We start from the raw sequence: 19,195 nt of genomic DNA, 5'->3' as shown, positions 1-19,195 counted from the left end.
CATCACTTCGGTTCTCCTACTACAGCAAGTAGTGACGGTTGATGATGTTGTGGCTGTCCACGCTGCCGATAACACCCTGACAAGCGGTCCTCGGAGTCCAGGGAGGAGGGGAAGCTCGCCACGCATGGAGTTGAGCTCGGAGCGTGTGCTGGCACCGCTGGAAATGTCGCAGACGGCGAGCCAAGTTGGCGAGCCCGCTCCGGACAACGGCGACTACGAGAGCTTGCCGCCTCATGTCTCGGTGACGACGCACATGACAGCGGGCGCAGTGGCTGGAGTCCTGGAGCACACGGTCATGTACCCCGTGGACTCCGTCAAGGTAACGGACGCACACCTACCACACCTCCTTCTAACCCGACTCATGCCACCAACTTGGCCATTATTCACGTCTCAAGTCCACAGCACCACAGACGGCTTGTCGGCTGGCTACGTACTGCAGTACATGGCTAACAAGCGTTAGCTTTAAATTATCCAACTTGCCTGACCACAGTTAGCTTGTGATGTTTAGCTCATTTCTGCAGGCTAGTTTAGAGGGCGCTAGCTAACGTCGATAGCATAAACAAACTTCGTTGTTTTTTTCCCTCCCCAAGCCGACAGTTTACCGCTCAGTTTAGCCTCTGTCAGTGTGACTAGGAAGTTTCTTGCCAAGTCTCGGTTGATGGCTAGCAATAAACTTCATTAAATGTTTTTTTTTTAACTTAACAATACCTTATACAATTATGCCTTGACATATGAGTATGATACATTGTGTAACCACAATTGTAACTCAAATAACTCTTCTCTCAAAACAGCTTCTTCCATTGAAATGAATGAGAATACAGTAAATCCCCCTTCCATCGCTGGGGTTATGTTCCAGACGACCCACACAATAAAGTGAAGTCCGCGATATAAAAATGTCCTATTTACATGCATCCGAGGCATGGTTTTTTATAGCATTTATTTCACTTAAAAACGTTAACATCTTTAAGCACACTGTAACTTTTCAGGTCGGTGTGGTGAAGAGAAGACGAGAGAGAAAAATCCACATCCACACCAATGCTGGGGATCTAAAAAATGCTCGTCGTTTATTAAAAAAATAAAAATAAATCTACAAGCCCGGTGATACAAAGTCCGCATGTTCAAACATGAACTGCAGAATTAACCATGCGGCGCCTAGGATTATGGGTGAGTTGAATAGTCCAAAAAAGAAAAAAGAGGAGCGTAGAAAAACACATCTTTCTTTCATCAAGGCTGTCCATCAACTGGTGGGAACTTGTCGCCGACATACACCAAAAGACTACATTCCCCATACAGTTTTCACAACACTTTTTAAACAATCCAAATGCATATAATATATTGAGAGAGCACAAGAGCAATGGATGGCTTAGCAAATTTGTGTGTTGTGTTGGGGACCCCTAAAATAAAAGCATTTTCACCAGGATGCACATGCTTGCAAACATTGGTATGTTGTTGAGCATGTTGATAGCCCAAGAAAGAGTGCTCGGGCCCTAATAATAAAGTTACTAACCTATTAGTGTAACTATTCACATAGTCTTGTATTGTATTGTGGAATAGTGTCAAGTCTTCCTGTTTCTGTTAAAATGTTAGTTATAGACCCTAAAGTCTAGCAATCATTGACATGATGTAGGTCAGGGTGCTAGCCATTGTAGTATTATCCTCACACACTAATGTGATTTAGCTGAAATGAGTTTCTGTAGCCTTAGAAAGGTATAAAAATCACAACTAACATGTATTTATTAGGATTGAGAGTGCATTATTCGTATTAATCACAATGTATGCTTATTTATATTTTTAGAGTTTTGATGTCCTTTGAGTTGCCGATCGTCACGTATGGTTAGTGAGCATCCTTCTCACTTGGTGTCCAAATAATAAACCTAATAAAATATTATACTTTGGCAGAGGAGTAACACTCGTTGCATTGCTCCATATTATTTTCCAGATGAGTTCTAACTGGAAGGTCCGAAGAATCTAGTTACTTTGTCGCAAAGTCGTACAATTTGGAATATGGCCAACATTTTCAGTAATGTGTGCCGATCACATGCTTGTTGGAAGGTTTTTTTAGCGCTCATAACCCAGATTTTTACTCTCAATTCAAGACAAAAAAATTGGTGAAACGACAGATCGTATATCAGCTCAGGTCACTCGTAAATTGAGGTACCACTGAACATCTTTTTATACTTGCATGACAAATAGGAATGTTTAAAAAGTGGCATTTGCCTTCATTGTTAAAGGTAAGGGATTGTTTTTTTTTTTTTTTTTTTTTTTTTAGGTTTAGCCACTTAAAGAAGTTAGCAGTTTTTTTTTTTTTTTTTTTTTTTTTACACTTGTGTGACAGTTAAGAATATTCAAATATGACATAAATTACAGTTAAATTAAGGTTTCTCATGGTGACAGTTATTTCATATATAGACCGTTATTTCAATTAGACGTATGGTATTTCTGTTTCTGTTATTTCCTGTTAGAAAAATGATTCAAAATCAGAGCAGACATGATGTTCCACTATCCACTCTGAATGTTGCTAAACTCTCCTCCATTACTCAAACTCCTTTTGTCATTTCCTCTTGAGCAGATTTGGATTTTTTTTTTTTCAAGTGCCGTAACAGCCACAGTCGTACTTGGCTTCTACTGGGAATAAATGTTAGGTGTGTTTATTTGGAGTCCAGGGGACCTGCAGACTATTGCCTTGACCTCCCAAGATATCAAACAAGGCACACAGAGAGGTTTGCGCCAATAGTGTGGAAGGTGTGTTTGTTGGGGCCTTATCTGTGCTACACAGTCTTGAAATCAACCTCCCACAGTGAAGGGTGTGCACGTCATCGCCCTTGTAAAGTGTTGATTAGGAAATGGCCAGAATCGAGGCTCTACTACAACTTTGACATGGTTTACCACTGGATAGTGAAAGTTTGACACCATAACTGTATGTAATATACTGTAGCTCAAAACAGGAAGGAATTAACCACTTAAATGAAACAATTAAGTCAATGTCACTATGAAGTTGTTTTAGTGTTCTCATTAGAATCACTGTCATCATAAAAATGTAGCAGAATAATGAAACTCAGAAGTGGCCAAACATTTGCACACATACCAGTGCAATAATAAGTCTCTTAAAATTTGTTTCCTTCATGTTATGCAATTGCTTTCCCATTGGGTATACAGCTACGAGATTTTGGCATATCCCACACACTGCCCAGCTATCTACAATGTGTGTAATAAGTGGTTAAATAAGACTAAATTTTGCCATTTTGGGGTAACTGCCCATTTAAGAAACCCTCTGATGTTTTCACTGAAATTATTACTACCATTTATTCTTTCTTCAGTGGAGGCTGAAACAGTGGATAGTTACAGAGTAAATATTGGCACTTATGTTTCTTATTATTCATCATATTACGTGTGTAGTTGGAATCTTTGAATGCTTCGAACTATTGATTCAATGCCATTGTCGTACTGAGTGGAATAATACTGCCTGGAGGAGTTGTGTCATTGTTGATGTTCTGTTTTTCATTTTGGCTCTATTCTGTATAAAGTATAGATTCTTATTCAGTTTATTTTAAGGGTTTTGATTGCTAGATCAGAATAATAAAGTGACTTATTGCCCTTGTAAGAACAATGTGATTTGTGCAGGTCTAATTGACACACATCAACATCAACCAAGATTTTTGTTGCACCAAGTTCCCACATCTGTATTAAACGGAAACGTAATTGTACTTTATTGTGAGCGCAAAAAGGAAGGAAACACATTGGAACATGCCGAGGAAGATAGACCGAGCCTATCTTCCCCAGCCAGCGCCGGCTCCATCTCCCCGCAAATAAAAACAGGCTTTGTGCTGTGCAGATAACTTGGCATGCTGGACTAAAACAAAGCGTTGCCTTGGCCTCACACACCAGACCGTCAAAAACATACGCTAGCAGGTATGCTAGCGTATGTTTTTAAAAAGGCAGTGGGAGCAAAACTGAGTTCGGTTGTACTTTATTGAAGCATTTAACAATGTAAACAGTGAGTTCGGTTGTACTTTATTGAAGTATTTAACAATGTACTCACGTTATTTTTTGATCAATCCTCATCCACAAATCCATCAAAGTCCTCATCTTCTGTATCCGAAATTAACAGCTGGGGAAGTTCTCCATCAAACATGCCGGGTTCCCTCTCGTCATTGTCTGAGTCAGTCTCGTTGCCGGGGGGCTACTCAGCAATGATGCCGACATTTTCCTGCTTCCTCCACTTGCGAACCATGGATTCGTTGATCTTGAATTCTCTCGCGGCTGCTCGATTCCCATGTTCCTTCGCATAACTGATAGCTTGCAGTTTAAAGTGTGCTTCGTAAGCGTGTCTCTTCATAGGTGCCATTTTCGGTGGTCCTTAGCCAAACCGATGTTCTTTTGCACAATGCATATACCGGCACTATATACCTACTGGGGGCGTGCGTTTAGCATCCTCTTTCACGTGCACCCTTCCCCCTTTAACGTCCGCATGCTGTCCTCAGTCACGTCCGCCTTTCCTCTATATGAGCAGCGTGTCGGCAGGAAATGCTCCGAGTCAGTCAAGTGGAACGCTCATCAAAGTCACACAACATTTCCAGATTTTGGAACTCTGTGCACACATAAGGTGCGCCATTATAAGGCGTCCCATCCATTTTGCAGAAAAGTTAAGACTTTTAAGTGCATCAAAATCCGGTACTGTATATCCAATCTGTATATTGCACTCTCATTGCCAGATATTTGATAGATATCAGGTTTCCCCCCCCCACACATTTAGAAGAGGCCTTATTCCGATCTTCCGATTCTATTTTGATGCGTTTTTCTCTTTACGCTACCATGACGCATATCCAGACTATGACGCTCTTGAGCAAAAGTCATAATCTTCGTGTCTTTTTATATTTTCAGACAAGGATGCAGAGCCTGCAGCCTGACCCCAATGCTCGTTATAGAGGCGTGTACGAAGCCCTGAGACGGATCATCCGCACAGAAGGTTTCCTCAGACCACTAAGGGGTCTCAACATCACCATGATGGGCGCCGGTCCCGCCCACGCGCTCTATTTTGCGTGCTACGAACGGGTCAAGCACTCCCTCAGTGACGTCATTAAAAATGGAGCCAACAGCCATCTGGCTAACGGTACGAAATGTCCTACCCTAAATATCATGATTTAAGTGTTAGTAGGAGACCCCTTATGCATTTTTTTCCCGCAATTTAAAACTGTTTTCTGTGACAACCTTTTCCTCAAAATACCCTAAAGATTAATATTTATAACTTTCTTGTCTCGCTAAAATTAGCCTGCTTATTTCTTGCAAGTGAGCTACTATGCCCCGCCCCATATGCTGCTGGGCCAATGAAGCGTCCTGCTTTTGTTACCATGATGACTGGGGTAGAGCCTGAGCCTTATGGCAAGAGTGGCTTCTACTTGCATGAGCACAGCCCATAATGACAGTAAAACCATTTTCACTTGTAGAGGCAGCACACTGCATGTCCATGTGCTCAATGGACAAGCACACAGAAACATTTTCAGAAATTGGGAGACAGCAAAATATTTGATGTGTGGATTAATTTCACACTTAATGAGTGGGGACACAATCTACAGGCACTACTATTTTCATATTTTCAATTTGCACAAGTGTCAAAAATTTTTTATTAAATAAATGTACCGGCATTACCAGATAACTAGCAACCCTTTACTGCTCAGTGACTGTGGACATACGTGGCAAATAAAGATGATTCTGATTCTCATATATTCCATTAAAAGTAAATTGTTCATGTGTCCTTTGACTATTTATTGTCTTATTATTATTATACTATTGTCTTCACAGGTGTTGCAGGCAGCGTGGCCACTGTCCTCCATGACGCGGTCATGAACCCTGCCGAAGGTAAGCACAGCACAACGCAACACTAGTCCTTAAAAATATACTGACAAGGACTGACTGATATGAATTATTAATCCAGTGTAATCGGACAAATAGCCTAATCCAAAATTGAAGGTATTGAATTTTGCTTCATTGCTATACATTAAAATAAATAAATAACTGTATAAAGTTTCACACTCATCAGCTAGTTAATTACAATAGTTACATACTGTAGGATGGCTTTGGGCCATCACCTACATGTTGACAAAACTGTGTTTGCTCACATCTGGGTCATTTGAGCTCACTGTGATAATCGGTATTAGTCTCTCCCAGAACCATTTCTTGGGTGTGCTGTCCTTAGTTTAAATGCAATGTTACGCCAGATGTGTAAATGCATACAATTCCTACGTACTTCGGAATTGTTAAATCAAGCAAAACATTGCTTTTATGCAGTTGCGGGCATCGCCAAAATTAACTGAGCCATAGGTGTCTGTTCTGTAATTCAATGTCTTCCACTGACAGTTCCATTGCTTCAAACCTCATTTTGCACTCCCAAATTTTCCATGGTAAAAACCGTTGGCACTATCTAAGCGTAAAACCCAGTTTTAAATGTCGTACTCAAAAGCTTTTACACCTGACGCCAGCAGCACGCAGTCTGTTAGAGTAAGGGAGCACACAATCTAGAGCACGCTATTTGGCGTCAATATGCCCACCAACAGTACGAGCAATCTGTTAGTTAACACCTAATGAGCATTTTTTGCAGTCATATTCAATTTAGGAAAAGTGTACATTTCATTGAAGCTTCCTAAATGTTTCTGTCATCATGGCTCAGTGGTGAAGCAGAGGATGCAAATGTACAAGTCGCCCTATCGTGGACTTTGGGACTGCGTTCGCACGGTGACACGCACGGAGGGCGCAAGCGCCTTCTACCGCAGCTACAGCACGCAGCTGACCATGAACATCCCCTTCCAGGCTGTTCACTTCATCACCTACGAGACCATGCAGGAGTGGCTAAACCCTCACAGACACTACCACCCCGGCACGCACATCGTGTCCGGGGCCGCGGCCGGCGCCATCTCGGCTGTCGTTACCACGCCTCTTGACGTGTGCAAGACGCTGCTCAACACGCAAGAAAACGTGGCGCTCAGCTCCATGAACATCAGCGGCCATTTGTCGGGAATGGCCAACACTTTCAGGACAGTGTACAAGCTCGGCGGATTGGCGGCTTTCTTCAAAGGGGTGCAGGCTCGAGTAATATACCAGATGCCCTCCACGGCCATTGCCTGGTCCGTGTATGAGTTCTTCAAGTACTTCCTGACCAAGCAGGAGGCGAGACATCCTTCCTGGAACGGAAAGTGAATGTGGCTGCTCCGTGATGTTTGAGGAAGTCGCTGAGCTGTGACACACCTTCTTGTTACTGCACTGACGTCGGCACGTTTTCTTTTCTTTTCTTTTCTTTTCACAATGACGTCACTCAAGGGCAAATGAATCGAGGACAAATTCACACAGTCGTCTTTCAACATTCTTTCCTACACACATAACCATGTTTTCTTAAATGATGTTTAGACTTCTTAATATTTATTTATTTGTGTGACTTGTATTTTACTGGGTGCAGAAGGAAGCAACACATCGCTGCTTTATTTGTTTTACTTCTGTGTGTATTTATAAGGAACAAGCAAACTCACCCTTTTTTCCACTCCCAACGGAAAAATGAATCTTCCAACTTCCAAGTGCCTCTTTTGCTCTTTAACAGAGCAAATCTTTCCGTTTTTAAAGCAATTTTTTTCCAATTTTCTTTTATGTTTTTGCCATTTTTGCCATTAAGGATGGGCATTTGACTAAATTTCTTTGATCCACAATGATTTTTAAAACATTTTATTTTAACGCAATTTATGAAAGATTCTCTCTGAATGTTCTGAACTCCTGTTTCCATGGCAGCGCCGTATTGAGCTGAATAGATCTGTGTGGATGTACTGTAGCTCAACTTCCCATCGCTGACATCCCGTTAGGCTGTACATTAAACAGCAAACTGGCCTTGACTGAATCAACAGCGCACCTGCTGGTTGCACTCAAATATTACGTTACATTTTGCCACCGATCTTTCATGATAGGCGGAATGATGTAATTGTGGTTAGCGCGTCTGCCTCACAGTTCTGATGTTTGTGGTTTGAACTCCTGCTTTCTCCCACATTCCAAAAACAGGCAAGTTTGGTTAATTGCAGACTAAATTCTCCATAGGTGCTGTGTTGGGAAAGTTTATTTTCTACACAAACTAGTTCAAAGTTCAGTTCATAAATTTTAAAATGAACTAGTTCAGTTCATAGTTTATCATTCAAAAATCTGAACTAAGTTTACTGTTAAAAAAAAAAATGAACTTGTTCATAATTTTATTTTAATTTCCTCGTTATGTTGGTGACGGGCTATTTCTCATCTAAATCCAGGCATTTCCCCATTGTTGCCACCCTTCCGATCAACACTAGTAGCCAGCTGCAGCTTTCACCCTACATGCCCTGACACTTGTTGCTTGAATGGTCTTTTTTTTTTTTTAATGAGGAATTAAAACAAAAGTAGGACTATAGTCTTTAATATGCAAACACCCTACACAGTATGACAGGGACGATGATGAAAGTTGCATTCAGTCTCCGACATTGTTCACTTTGCACTTGTTCAGGTACAGCACTGCATAGGTGTGAATGGTTGTTTGTCTACATGTGCCCTGCGATTGGCTGGCAACCAATCCAAGTTGTACAGTGCTGTGAAAAAGTATTGGCCCCCATTCTCAAATTATGTTTTTGCATAATTTCCCCACTTCGTTTAAGATCATCTAACAAATGTAAATATCAGACAAATATAACCCAAGTTAATTTAAAATGCTGTTTTTAGATGGTGATTTCATTTATTAAGGGGGAAAAAAACGATTCGAAGTTACCTACCCCTGTGTGAAAAAGTAATTACCCCCCTTGTTAAATCATGAATTAACTGTGGCTAATCATAATTTTTGGTTAATTTTCACTGATCACACCGAAGCCTGATTACCTGCAGACCCGTTCAATCAAGAAATCACTTAAACAGAATATTTCCTGACAAAATCAAGTGAGACAAAAGATCTAAAAAAGCTGCAAGAAAATGACACGATCCAAAGAAATTCCAGAAGTCAAGAAATAAAGTAATTGACATCTGTCAGTCTGGAAAGGGTTACAAAAGCCGTTTCTCAAGCGTTAGGATTCCACCGAACCATAGGGAGAGCCATTATCCTCACATGGAGAAAACATGGAACAGCGGTGAACCTTCCCAGGAGTTACCCCGAGAGAACAGCAATGACTCATCCAGGAGGCCACAAAGGAACTCAGGACAAACAACATAAAGACTCATTTTGATTTTGCAAAAAAATTTCTCACTTTTGGGAGAGTATTATATGGACTGACAAGATGAAAGTTGAGCTTTTTGAAAGGTGTGTCTCGTTACATCTGGCTCAATGTAGCACCTAATTTCAGAAAAAGAACATCATACCAACAGTCAAACATGGTTGTGGTAGTGTGATGGTCATGGGCTGCTTTCCTCCTTCAGCAGCTGGACAACTTGCTGTGATTGATGGAACCATGAATTCTGCTGTTTAACAGAAAATCTTGGAGAATGCTGAGCCATCAGTTTGTGACTTCAAGCTGAAGAACGCTTGGGTTCTGCAGCAGGATAATGATCCAAAAACGCACCAGCAAGACAACTTCAGAATGGCTTAAAAAACAAAATGAAGGTTTTAGAGTGGCCTAGTCAAAGACCAGACTTTAATCCGATTGAAATACAGTGGCATGACCTTAAAATCACCCTCGAAAACATTATTGCTGTATTCAAACAATTGTGTAAGGAAGAGTGGGCCAAAATATCTCCACACAAATGTGAAATACTCGTTGCCAGTGATAGAAAACGCTTGATTTCAGTTGTTGCTGCTGAGGGATGGCCCAACCAGTTATTAGGTTTAAGGGGCCATTACTTTTCCACACAGGGTCAGGTTAACTTTGAATAGTTCCCCCCCCCCTTAATAAATGAAATTACCATTTAAAAACAGAATTTAAAGTTCACTTGGGTTATATTTGTCTGATATTTACATTTGAATGATGATCTTAAACAAAGTGGGGAACCTATGCAAAAATATATGAATTTGAGAAGAGGGCCAATACTTTTTCATGACACTTTGTTCCACCTCTCCCCCAAAGTCGGCTAGGCTCCATCACACCCGCAAATCGACTGATAAAAAGGACTATAGAAAATGGATGAATTGATGGACATATCAAGGATTGATTAAACAACAGTCCCACTAAGTCCGTTCACAATTCTTGAAGATCAATGAATTGATGGCCTGCCCATCTCTATTTGCCCCTACAGCTGTTTGTTCTTGAAGAAGTGTTGCTCGGCATGGTGTCCACTGAATGTTCGCCTATTGCCCCACAAGACAATGCTGTTAAATCTCACACACACACACACCACAGTACAGAATCACTGCTGGTGTAGTGGTACATTCGCCTGACTTTCGTGCGGGCAGTGTGGGTTCAGTTCCCACTCAGTGACGGTGTGATTGTGAGTGTGAATGGTTGTCCATGTCTATCTGTGCCTTGCGACTGACTGGCGACCAGTTCAGGGTCTATTCTGCCTTTCGCCCGGAGTCAGCTGGGATAGCCTCCAGTGCCCCGCGACCCTGAAGAGGATGAGCGGTATTGAGAATGGATGGATGGATATACAGTCCAGTAGACTCGACACGGGGCAGCTATTGGAGGTCTGAACATGGCTTGTCAGAGACCTGAATGACAGCCTTTGTGATTGAACATACATGTTCCAGATTGTATTGTATATCAAATATGAAATATAGATTTTACTCATTTTTCACTCCATTGCTTTTTTTAAGCCATTCCTGCATCTTTAAACAGAAAAAAAGCCACATTGTAGTGTTTATTTTGGTCAATGTGTACAACCCACCAAAGACATTGTATCAAATGGTATTTTTTTATGCATCTGCTTTTTAACCCGAAGCCCTCCACCAAGTCCACTCCATTAGCCCTCCTGACTCACATCCAGACGCTTATTTTTGTGTATGTTTACAGTCACATTGTGGTGACCACTGCATGTCCCTTCCTGCTCAGCATTGTTTCAAAAATGGATGGCAGCTTTTTTTGCGCTCAAAATCTACCCACCCGAATAGTGGCAGTTGAAGAGGAACCGTTTTGTTTTTTGGGGTTTTAGTATGTTTTGATGTGTTTAATGATTGCAGTTTTTTTATCATTCAATCTGAATACACACTTTATATAAGCCATAGTTGCGCTTGCAGAGTTTCCCATGAGCAAATGGGAATTCTTTCTTTGAAATTTATATATGCATTTGCGTCATCTATGTTTTATTAGGTAATCATGTCTCCAATCCAAGTGAAGAAAATATGCTCGCCATCTCTCTGTAGGTCACTCTAGCGCTGCATACACAGCACACAGTGCAGAATAGTGATGTGTGCTTGTGTGGGTACATATATATATTTTTACATGTAAATATGTTACGCTGTTTACGCACAAATAACTGAAATGGCGTTGGAATGTTTGATCATGCATGCAAGAAATCATTGCGACAATGCTGCTACAGCATGTAACACTGGAGCTGAAATAAACAAGTGAGATATGATGGGATTGGTGTCTGTGCTTTATCAATATTTGTTTTATTTGATCAAAGCCTCATCCAAGATTTGCTTTCAGATATGTGTTAACCAACAAGAAAAACAGCTCACCCAGCCTCCAAATTGTCCAATGTGTTAATCTGTCATGATCACAGCAGGGGGCAGTATAGGACTACATTGGAATTCTAGATCCGCCTGCCTTAAGGAAGAATGAGTCATGTAAAGTCACATGACCTGTCACTTTCACAAGACCTGAACCCCTTCAGCATTCCACGTATACCACACAACCATGGACAATCTCAAAATCAGGATCACATAATATAGTCTAAGAATCCAGTTTTCTACATTTGCTATATGAATGTTATTGAATTTGCATGTATGACCTATGCTTACATATTTGTGTTGTAACTCACACATCCAGTTCTGCCTTGAATGGGCATATTTTTTTGGTGTGCAGTTTTAGTTGTAGTGTGTTGGACCCTCTCTAAAATGGGATGACTCATCTTAAAGGGCAATTCCATAACAATAAAGGTTTATATACTTGGCATAATACCAGTTAGGGGCGTAGCTTGTCATTTGGGGTGTCAACGCAAACCCAGTCATGGGGCCATCAACAGCCACTTGACGCTGGATCACGGGCTATTGATTTAAAAAACTGAAAAGCTATGGCATCAAAGGTATTGCACCAGCATGGTTAAGCAGTTATTTACAAAGCAGGGGTCAATATGTTAAACTAAAATGTCAGAAATCACAAATACTACCAGTTACTTGTGGAGTGCCTCAAAGCTCTGTGTTGGGCTCATTAATGTTTAATCTATACATAAATAATATGTGAAGTAACAGATAAAATCGAAAACCGTCTTATTCGCAGATTGCACTAATTTACTTTGTTCTGGAGACAACTTGGAACATCTGTATAATGTTGAATATGAACTTGAAAAAAATTGACTGGTTTGATGTAAATAAACTTATTTGAAATTTAAATAAAACAAAATGTATCATATTTGGAAATTGACCAGTGAACATGATGAAAAGACTCACGATAAATGGCATAGAATTGATGAGTATCTGTTCCAACATTTGTTGGAATATTAATCAACAAATTATGCTGGAAGTTTCACAATTTCAAGACTTATCTGACTATAAAAGTATCCAAATTATGTTTTGAACAGCCTCTTATACATTACTTTCCAGTATTCAGAAACTGTTTCAATCGAAGAGAACTAACTATACACTTAGAGGAACCTTAAAATTAAATAATAATATTAATAATTAATAAAAGACCAACAAGGATCAATGCAAAACTCCACTGAATTACCTTAAAAAATCCATCAATCTCTGCTTTATTACTTATTTTCTTTTCTCAGCATTCATTGTTTCTTTTTTCTCCTTCTTGTACAACTTTGAACTCGACATACTTGACAAACTGAAATTAGAGACTTTTTGCTGTGAGCGATGTCTGAAACTAGGGAGTAGGACTAGAAGTCTATGACTTCTTACTATCCCTTTTGAACATGATTGTTAAGGATCAAATTGACGCTCTAACCGAGTGGTTAGAGCGTCTGCCTCACAGTTCTGAGGACCGGGGTTCAATCCCCGGTCCCCCCTGTGTGGAGTTTGCATGCTCTCCCCGGGCCTGCGTGGGTTTTCTCCGGGCACTCCGGTTTCTTCCGACATCCCAAAAACATGCATGGTAGGTTATTGACAGCTCTAAATTGCCCGTAGGTGTGAATGCGAGTGCGAATGGTTGTTTGTTTGTGTGTGCCCTGTGATTGGCTGGCAACCAGTTCAGGGTGTGCCCCGCCTCCTGCCTGATGATAGCTGGGATAGGCTCCAGCACGCCCGCGACCCTAGTGAGGAGAAGCGGCTCAGAAAATAGATGAATGGATGGATTCTTTGTGTGCAGAAGTTTTTTTTCTTGTCATGTTCAATAAATTTATATATATTAAAAAACAGTTGTTAGTTTGACAAAAGGTGATTATGTAATTTAGGCCACTTGGTCCTGCTTTTGAAATCTGTTATAATTATCTGACACCTATTAGTTATGTTTCCCATGTCCAGTAAATATTATCACCAAAAACATTTAATATTAAAGGAAGAGTATGCAAATTTTCAAAATGCTAGCAAGAATTTAATCTAGCCTCATTTCAGTTCCTGCCCCCGCCTGTGTCTGCACAAGCTCACTCAACGAAATAGAACCAGGAAGACAGCTCCCCGTCGCTCCTCTTCAGCGGGTCGTCAGTGCGCTCTGAGCAGCCACGGCGAGCGAGAGGCTCGATCCCACGGCTGGTTCCTTTGAAAAATGTTTTCTTCCAAGTTCTTTTCCACTGCCTCACGATCTTCGCGGTCGGCTGTGAGCAGCCACGGCAGCCAGCACGACGCTCTGCCAACCCGGCTGGCTTGGCTTGATGTTGTATTTTTGGGGAGTATCCATCCATCCATTTTCAACACCGCTTATCCTGGTTAGGGTCACGGGACGCCGGAGCCTATCCCAGCTGACTTCGGGCGAAAGGCGGACTACACCCTGAACTGGTCGCCTGTCAGTCGCAGGGCACATATAGACACGGACAACCATTCGCACTCACATTCACACCGTCACTGAGTGGGAACTGAACCCACGCTGCCTGCACCAAAGTCAGGCGAGTGTACCACTAGACCATCAGTGACTGGGGAGTATACAATTAATTGAAATATAACAGAAGTGCTCAACTTACCCGACGACTGTGAGAACGGTGAAGTGCCGAAGCTCAGCCATGTTGACATCTCAGCTCAGACATGATTGTTTTGAGTGAGAGAGGGGGTTCCAGTTCCTCCTTCTTAACTTTTGTTGCTACCCAGAGTTAAATAACCCGGCCAAGAAAATACACTTTGCGAGAGGCCCCGTGTGTCCCCGTGAGCCTGTGTGTGTCCACATTACCTGTGGCTAGAATTATACCCAAAGCACAAGACCCTAAATTTGACCTCTTTAATACTGCCTTTAAACCTGAAGAACATGACCTGGACTACTTGACCGTGGACTACATTAGACCTGTTGCACTTGCTAGAGACCTGAATCACCATTTGTACTAGCTTCAAAATTGATCCAAATGACCTGGGACTTATTTGAAATTTGTGGTAATGATTACGATCTTTAGACCAGGATCACTTTATGTGCGGGCTAGCATGGGACCTATAGGACCTCCGAGACACCGACAGGTAAATCACATAACCTTGTATTTTCTCAAGACATGAACCAAATTACCCACTTGGGCCTTCCTTTAGACCTGGATCTCTAGACCCAGAACCAGCATTTAGCTGCTTGAGACCTGACTCACAAGATCTTGAACGAGCTCCAAATTTGAGTCGCATGACCTGGGACTTGTCGGTGACTTTAGACCTTGACCACTTAACATAAAGTTAGTATGAGACTTGTAGAATTTAGCATGAGACCCAACATGTCCTGAAACTTTCTCAAATGAACCAAATGACCCACCTGACACTAGATCAGTGATTTCCAACCTTTATGGAGCCAAGGCACATATTTTACAATTGAAAAATCTCACGGCACACCAACAAACAAAAATGTCACAAAAAGTGGATACATGAATTACTGTATGTACTTCCTGCCATCTAAAAGAAGAACATTTATGTGTTCTGTTTGTCACTTTGGCTCACTGGCATAAATAGATGAATAAATATATACATTATTTCTTGGAAGTAAATAATTTTTTGAGCAAGTAAGTAAAATTTGATATTTCCCACGGCCCACCTGAATCAGCATAAAAATTGAGGACTTGTCGTATTACATGACCTGGATCTATGTTGGGATCTATGTTAAGACCTGGACCACACAATCTGAGACTTACCATATAACCTACCTTGAGACTTGGACCATAAATGCCCTTTAAATGACCTCACTTTGCTCAAAATAATTCTGGTAGTGGTTCTTCCTGTGCTGGCTGTCATTTATTGGACTGTTTACATGAAGGTAGATACTTGCTGTTATGCCACGATGGAAAAACAAGGCTGATCTGTTGTTCTTATCGGGATGCAGACAGTGGCAAGCTTTATTCGAAGCCAGCATGTCCCAGCACACGTACACAGGTGGTGTAGAAGAGTTGTCCCTGATGTGTCCATGTTTATGTTTATCTGAGACCTACAATGGATGCTCATGTCTCCTTGTCAGCTTAATCTGCAGTCCATTTGCTCGACTACTTTTCGTCTTTATACCTTAGATAAGAACTGAAAAATTACAACAGCCTCTTCTCTCAATGCATGCTGGTCTTAACACACAAGCATCCAATCCACACAGCGATAACTATTGGGTACACTGGATGCAAAAGGATGTCCACTGCCTTGCTGCGTGGTAACATGGGGGATCCAGTTACATTATCCAAGGAAGTTTATGATAGTGGATGAAAAGATGAGGGCTGGTTCAAAATGTCTTATCGGGCCCACCAAATTTGTCAGACAGTCACGGCACATTGCAGCACTGACAAAGGCTTCCTTTGTGGTCAGGTTTGGTTTTCTCCTCATCACTTGATGAAGATCTGCTGATCCTTCAAAGACACGATTAACCCTTTATAGGCCACTCATGCATGGAAAGACAATATTTGAATCCTAGTCGATTACGTGACTTGACGAATTGAATGCTGTTCATTTATTAGTGAGTTTTCAAGTCAGTGTGAAGAGAACTGTCTACCTCACCCTCTCACATACAATTCATGCACATATACACCTCCCATAAGGTGCTACTAAGCCAGTGCAATTAGCAATTACCAATTACCATGACACGCATTACATGCAGAACAAACATGGCCTCACTAATGCTGTATATGTTGGAATTTTAATAAAAAGTGCTGCTATATGCAGTGTTGAGCTTTTTTTTTTTTTTTTTTTAAACAATCTAGAACAATACAATTTACTGTATTATTTCATAATGTAACAATATGTATCTTGACAACACAGTGATGTATGCGTTTAGCACATTTGCCTCGCAGTTTGTTAGAATATTGGCTTCCACATTCCAGAAGCAAGCATGTTAGATTATCTGAAAACTCTTAAATTGTCCTTAGGTGTGAATGTGAATGGTTGTTTGCACAGATATTAATTGGTAGATATGACACCCTCCTTTTGAACTGCGTGCCTACGGCGAGACTAAGAGAGAAAAAAATTGTTGTGAATGTACCTTTCACTGACAATGGCAATAAAATGATTCTGATTATAATCTAGGAGGGCCAAAATCATCTGTGCATTCCATCTGTGTGGCTGGCAAGAAAACCAAAAAGACCAACGATGCCGGTACAGTGTGCTGCATACTATTGCGTACAACGCTGTACAATTATGACAAGGTAAGCTGGAGTAACCTTTCACAGATAAAAATATTTATTTTCAAATCTTATGTATTGATAGCACACACTTTGACGTTGGCAAAAAAGTAAACCTCATGAAAATCGGTTGAGAAATGAGCGAGTTAATGTCAATGCATTGCCTTTGAATTGAATGTCGACCTCCCCAACAGGGCTGCCACGTAGGCACGTGGGTTAGTCGCGCTCCTCCGATGTGCTGGCATCGCTAGTCATCATATCTATGGATGGATGTTTGTCTATATGTGCCCTGCAGTTGGTTGGCGACCAGTTCAAGGTGTACCACGCCTCTCGCCCAAAATCAGATGGAATAGGCTGTCTGTGACTATATGCCTCCTGTGATGGACTGGCAACCAGTCCAGATGATAGTACTGCCACGATGGCTTCCTTAAACTTACATACTATTTACTATACTGAATTTGGAGATAAGTCGCAAAGCACTGTACAGTAGTCTATCACAAACCTACGCTAACACAGTAGTATAGTTATAATTAAGATATATATTTTTTTGTATTTGTGTAAAATACTTTTACGCCATAGATATAAATGAATCAAACAAGAAAGAGTGAGTACGGCAGTAACTAAGCGTGCCTTCTTGTACCGTGTCACCACATATTCTTGAACCTGTGCGCAAACTGCCGGTAGTTAATTGCACACTGTTCATAACCTTGACACATCAATAACTGAGCATGCTTTCAGGTGCTGCGCGATGATGCTGCGCAAACCTCATCGTGCGGCATTCGTAACCTCTGAAAAGTCATAATTGCAGTAAATATTTGTAACAAAGACACTTCTACGTCATAGATATGCAACAATCGCACACGGCGAGTACAGCAACTGAGCATTCCTTGTGCCATGTGATGACGTATTCTTACAGGTTCACTGCGCACGTGTGTAACCTTGGAATGTCATGATAGTAAATACATGTATGAAAAATACTGTATTTGTAGACCATAACTATAAAACAATCAAATGCAAAACAGTAAGTACGACGGTAACTGAGCTTGCCGTCTTGTGCCGCGTGACGATGTGTTCTTTAGCCGCTGCATAAATTAGTTCATTGCGCATGCTTTGTAACTTAAAACGTAAAACGTCATATGTCAGGACCTTCGTAAACTCGGGACAAATTACATGCCTCTGTTGCGTCATAGTGAGAGGTACAATGTTTCCTTACCTGATAACGGGTTCCTTGTACCATTAACCACACTTTAAAGCCTAAATAAACACAAATGTCATTCCGCGGTGTCCCTAATGGGAAGTCCTTAATCTAAAGGCACACATACTAATGCCTCAGTGCTTTTCATCAGTTACCTCTAAATCTAGAGAGTCTTAGGCGCCTAAGAGGAGAGGGTAGCGTATCTGGCACGTTTCTCTTTGAGTCGCATGGTAAATGCGGGTGTTACAATGCCAAGCGCAATAAAAGTACGAACCCTTTAGCCTTATTACATTTCTTAAACGAAAAAGCTAGCATAGTTTCAAATGTCAACCAGTCAAGATTGTTACGAATGATAATACCAATCATAACAAGTAAATAAGCATTTTTATATTTCTGTAGCTGGGTGGCGTAGAGGCGCCTTAACTGTTATAGATCATTTGTATGCATTATTTGTTCTATTTCCATCATCACCACACCCGTGACCTGAGTGAGGACAAGCGGGATGGAAAATGGATGGATGGATTTTAACCTGGGTGTCTAATTATATTACAGTACTAATTGAAGAAATGGTAAAAACAATCCTATTTGATTCCTTGCAGTGTGTCCAGTATGTCAACTGTCAATGAAGCGGGGTGCCAGTCGTGTTGTTGGGAATAAATTCTGAAAATTTCACGGTGCAAATATAAGAATTTAGGTTGTAATGTAGTGTAGTGCTTCTGAGCGCGCTAAGGCCAATGTTACACTGACAAATTCCTTTATCGTGTTGTCAACATGTCTGCATGCGGCCCGCCCGCTGACAGACACCGGCAGATTACCGTCACATTCTCATGGCCGTCAAAACAGACGCTATCTGTCCTCTTCATGTCTAATTACCTGTTTACGCGAGGGCGGCGCTGATAAGAAGTCGGTGTACAGTATATGGACGTCTTGTAAGTGAATCAGTTCTGTTTTCTTCTTCTCCCGGTTGACCCGCCGCTCACCGACTGGTCCGTCCACTTCGAATGATCGTACGGAGGAGAGGAGCCACTTGACAGGTTCTCCGCTTCATGCCCCGTTGGCATCTTGCGATGTTCACGCGCAGAGATAAGAAGAAGCTCTTTAAGATGTTTGTCTCAGTCGGGTTGTTGACATGGTATGATGTCGTGTGTGGCACTCTTTCTCCTATCAAGGTCGGGACGACTACCCGTGTGAACTCGCTACTCGGTTTGAACT

At 41.3% G+C, this 19,195-nt stretch overlaps 1 protein-coding gene across 1 annotated transcript; it reads left to right on the top strand.

Annotated features, from left to right (window-relative positions):
* Positions 1-21: 21 nt before the first annotated feature.
* slc25a37 (solute carrier family 25 member 37) lies at positions 22-11,488 on the top strand. The gene is made up of 4 exons (XM_061672191.1): positions 22-319; positions 4,882-5,110; positions 5,800-5,856; positions 6,665-11,488. The coding sequence occupies exons 1-4, from the start codon at positions 125-127 to the stop codon at positions 7,189-7,191; spliced, it is 1,008 nt and encodes a 335-aa protein (XP_061528175.1). The 5' UTR covers positions 22-124; the 3' UTR covers positions 7,192-11,488.
* The last annotated feature ends 7,707 nt before the right edge of the window (positions 11,489-19,195 follow it).

This window comes from Phycodurus eques, chromosome 3 (assembly GCF_024500275.1).
Source record: "Phycodurus eques isolate BA_2022a chromosome 3, UOR_Pequ_1.1, whole genome shotgun sequence".
In the NCBI taxonomy this organism is placed as follows: domain Eukaryota; kingdom Metazoa; phylum Chordata; class Actinopteri; order Syngnathiformes; family Syngnathidae; genus Phycodurus; species Phycodurus eques.
The sequence above is the reverse complement of the archived record's forward strand: the minus strand, read 5'-3'. Positions and strand labels throughout refer to the sequence as shown.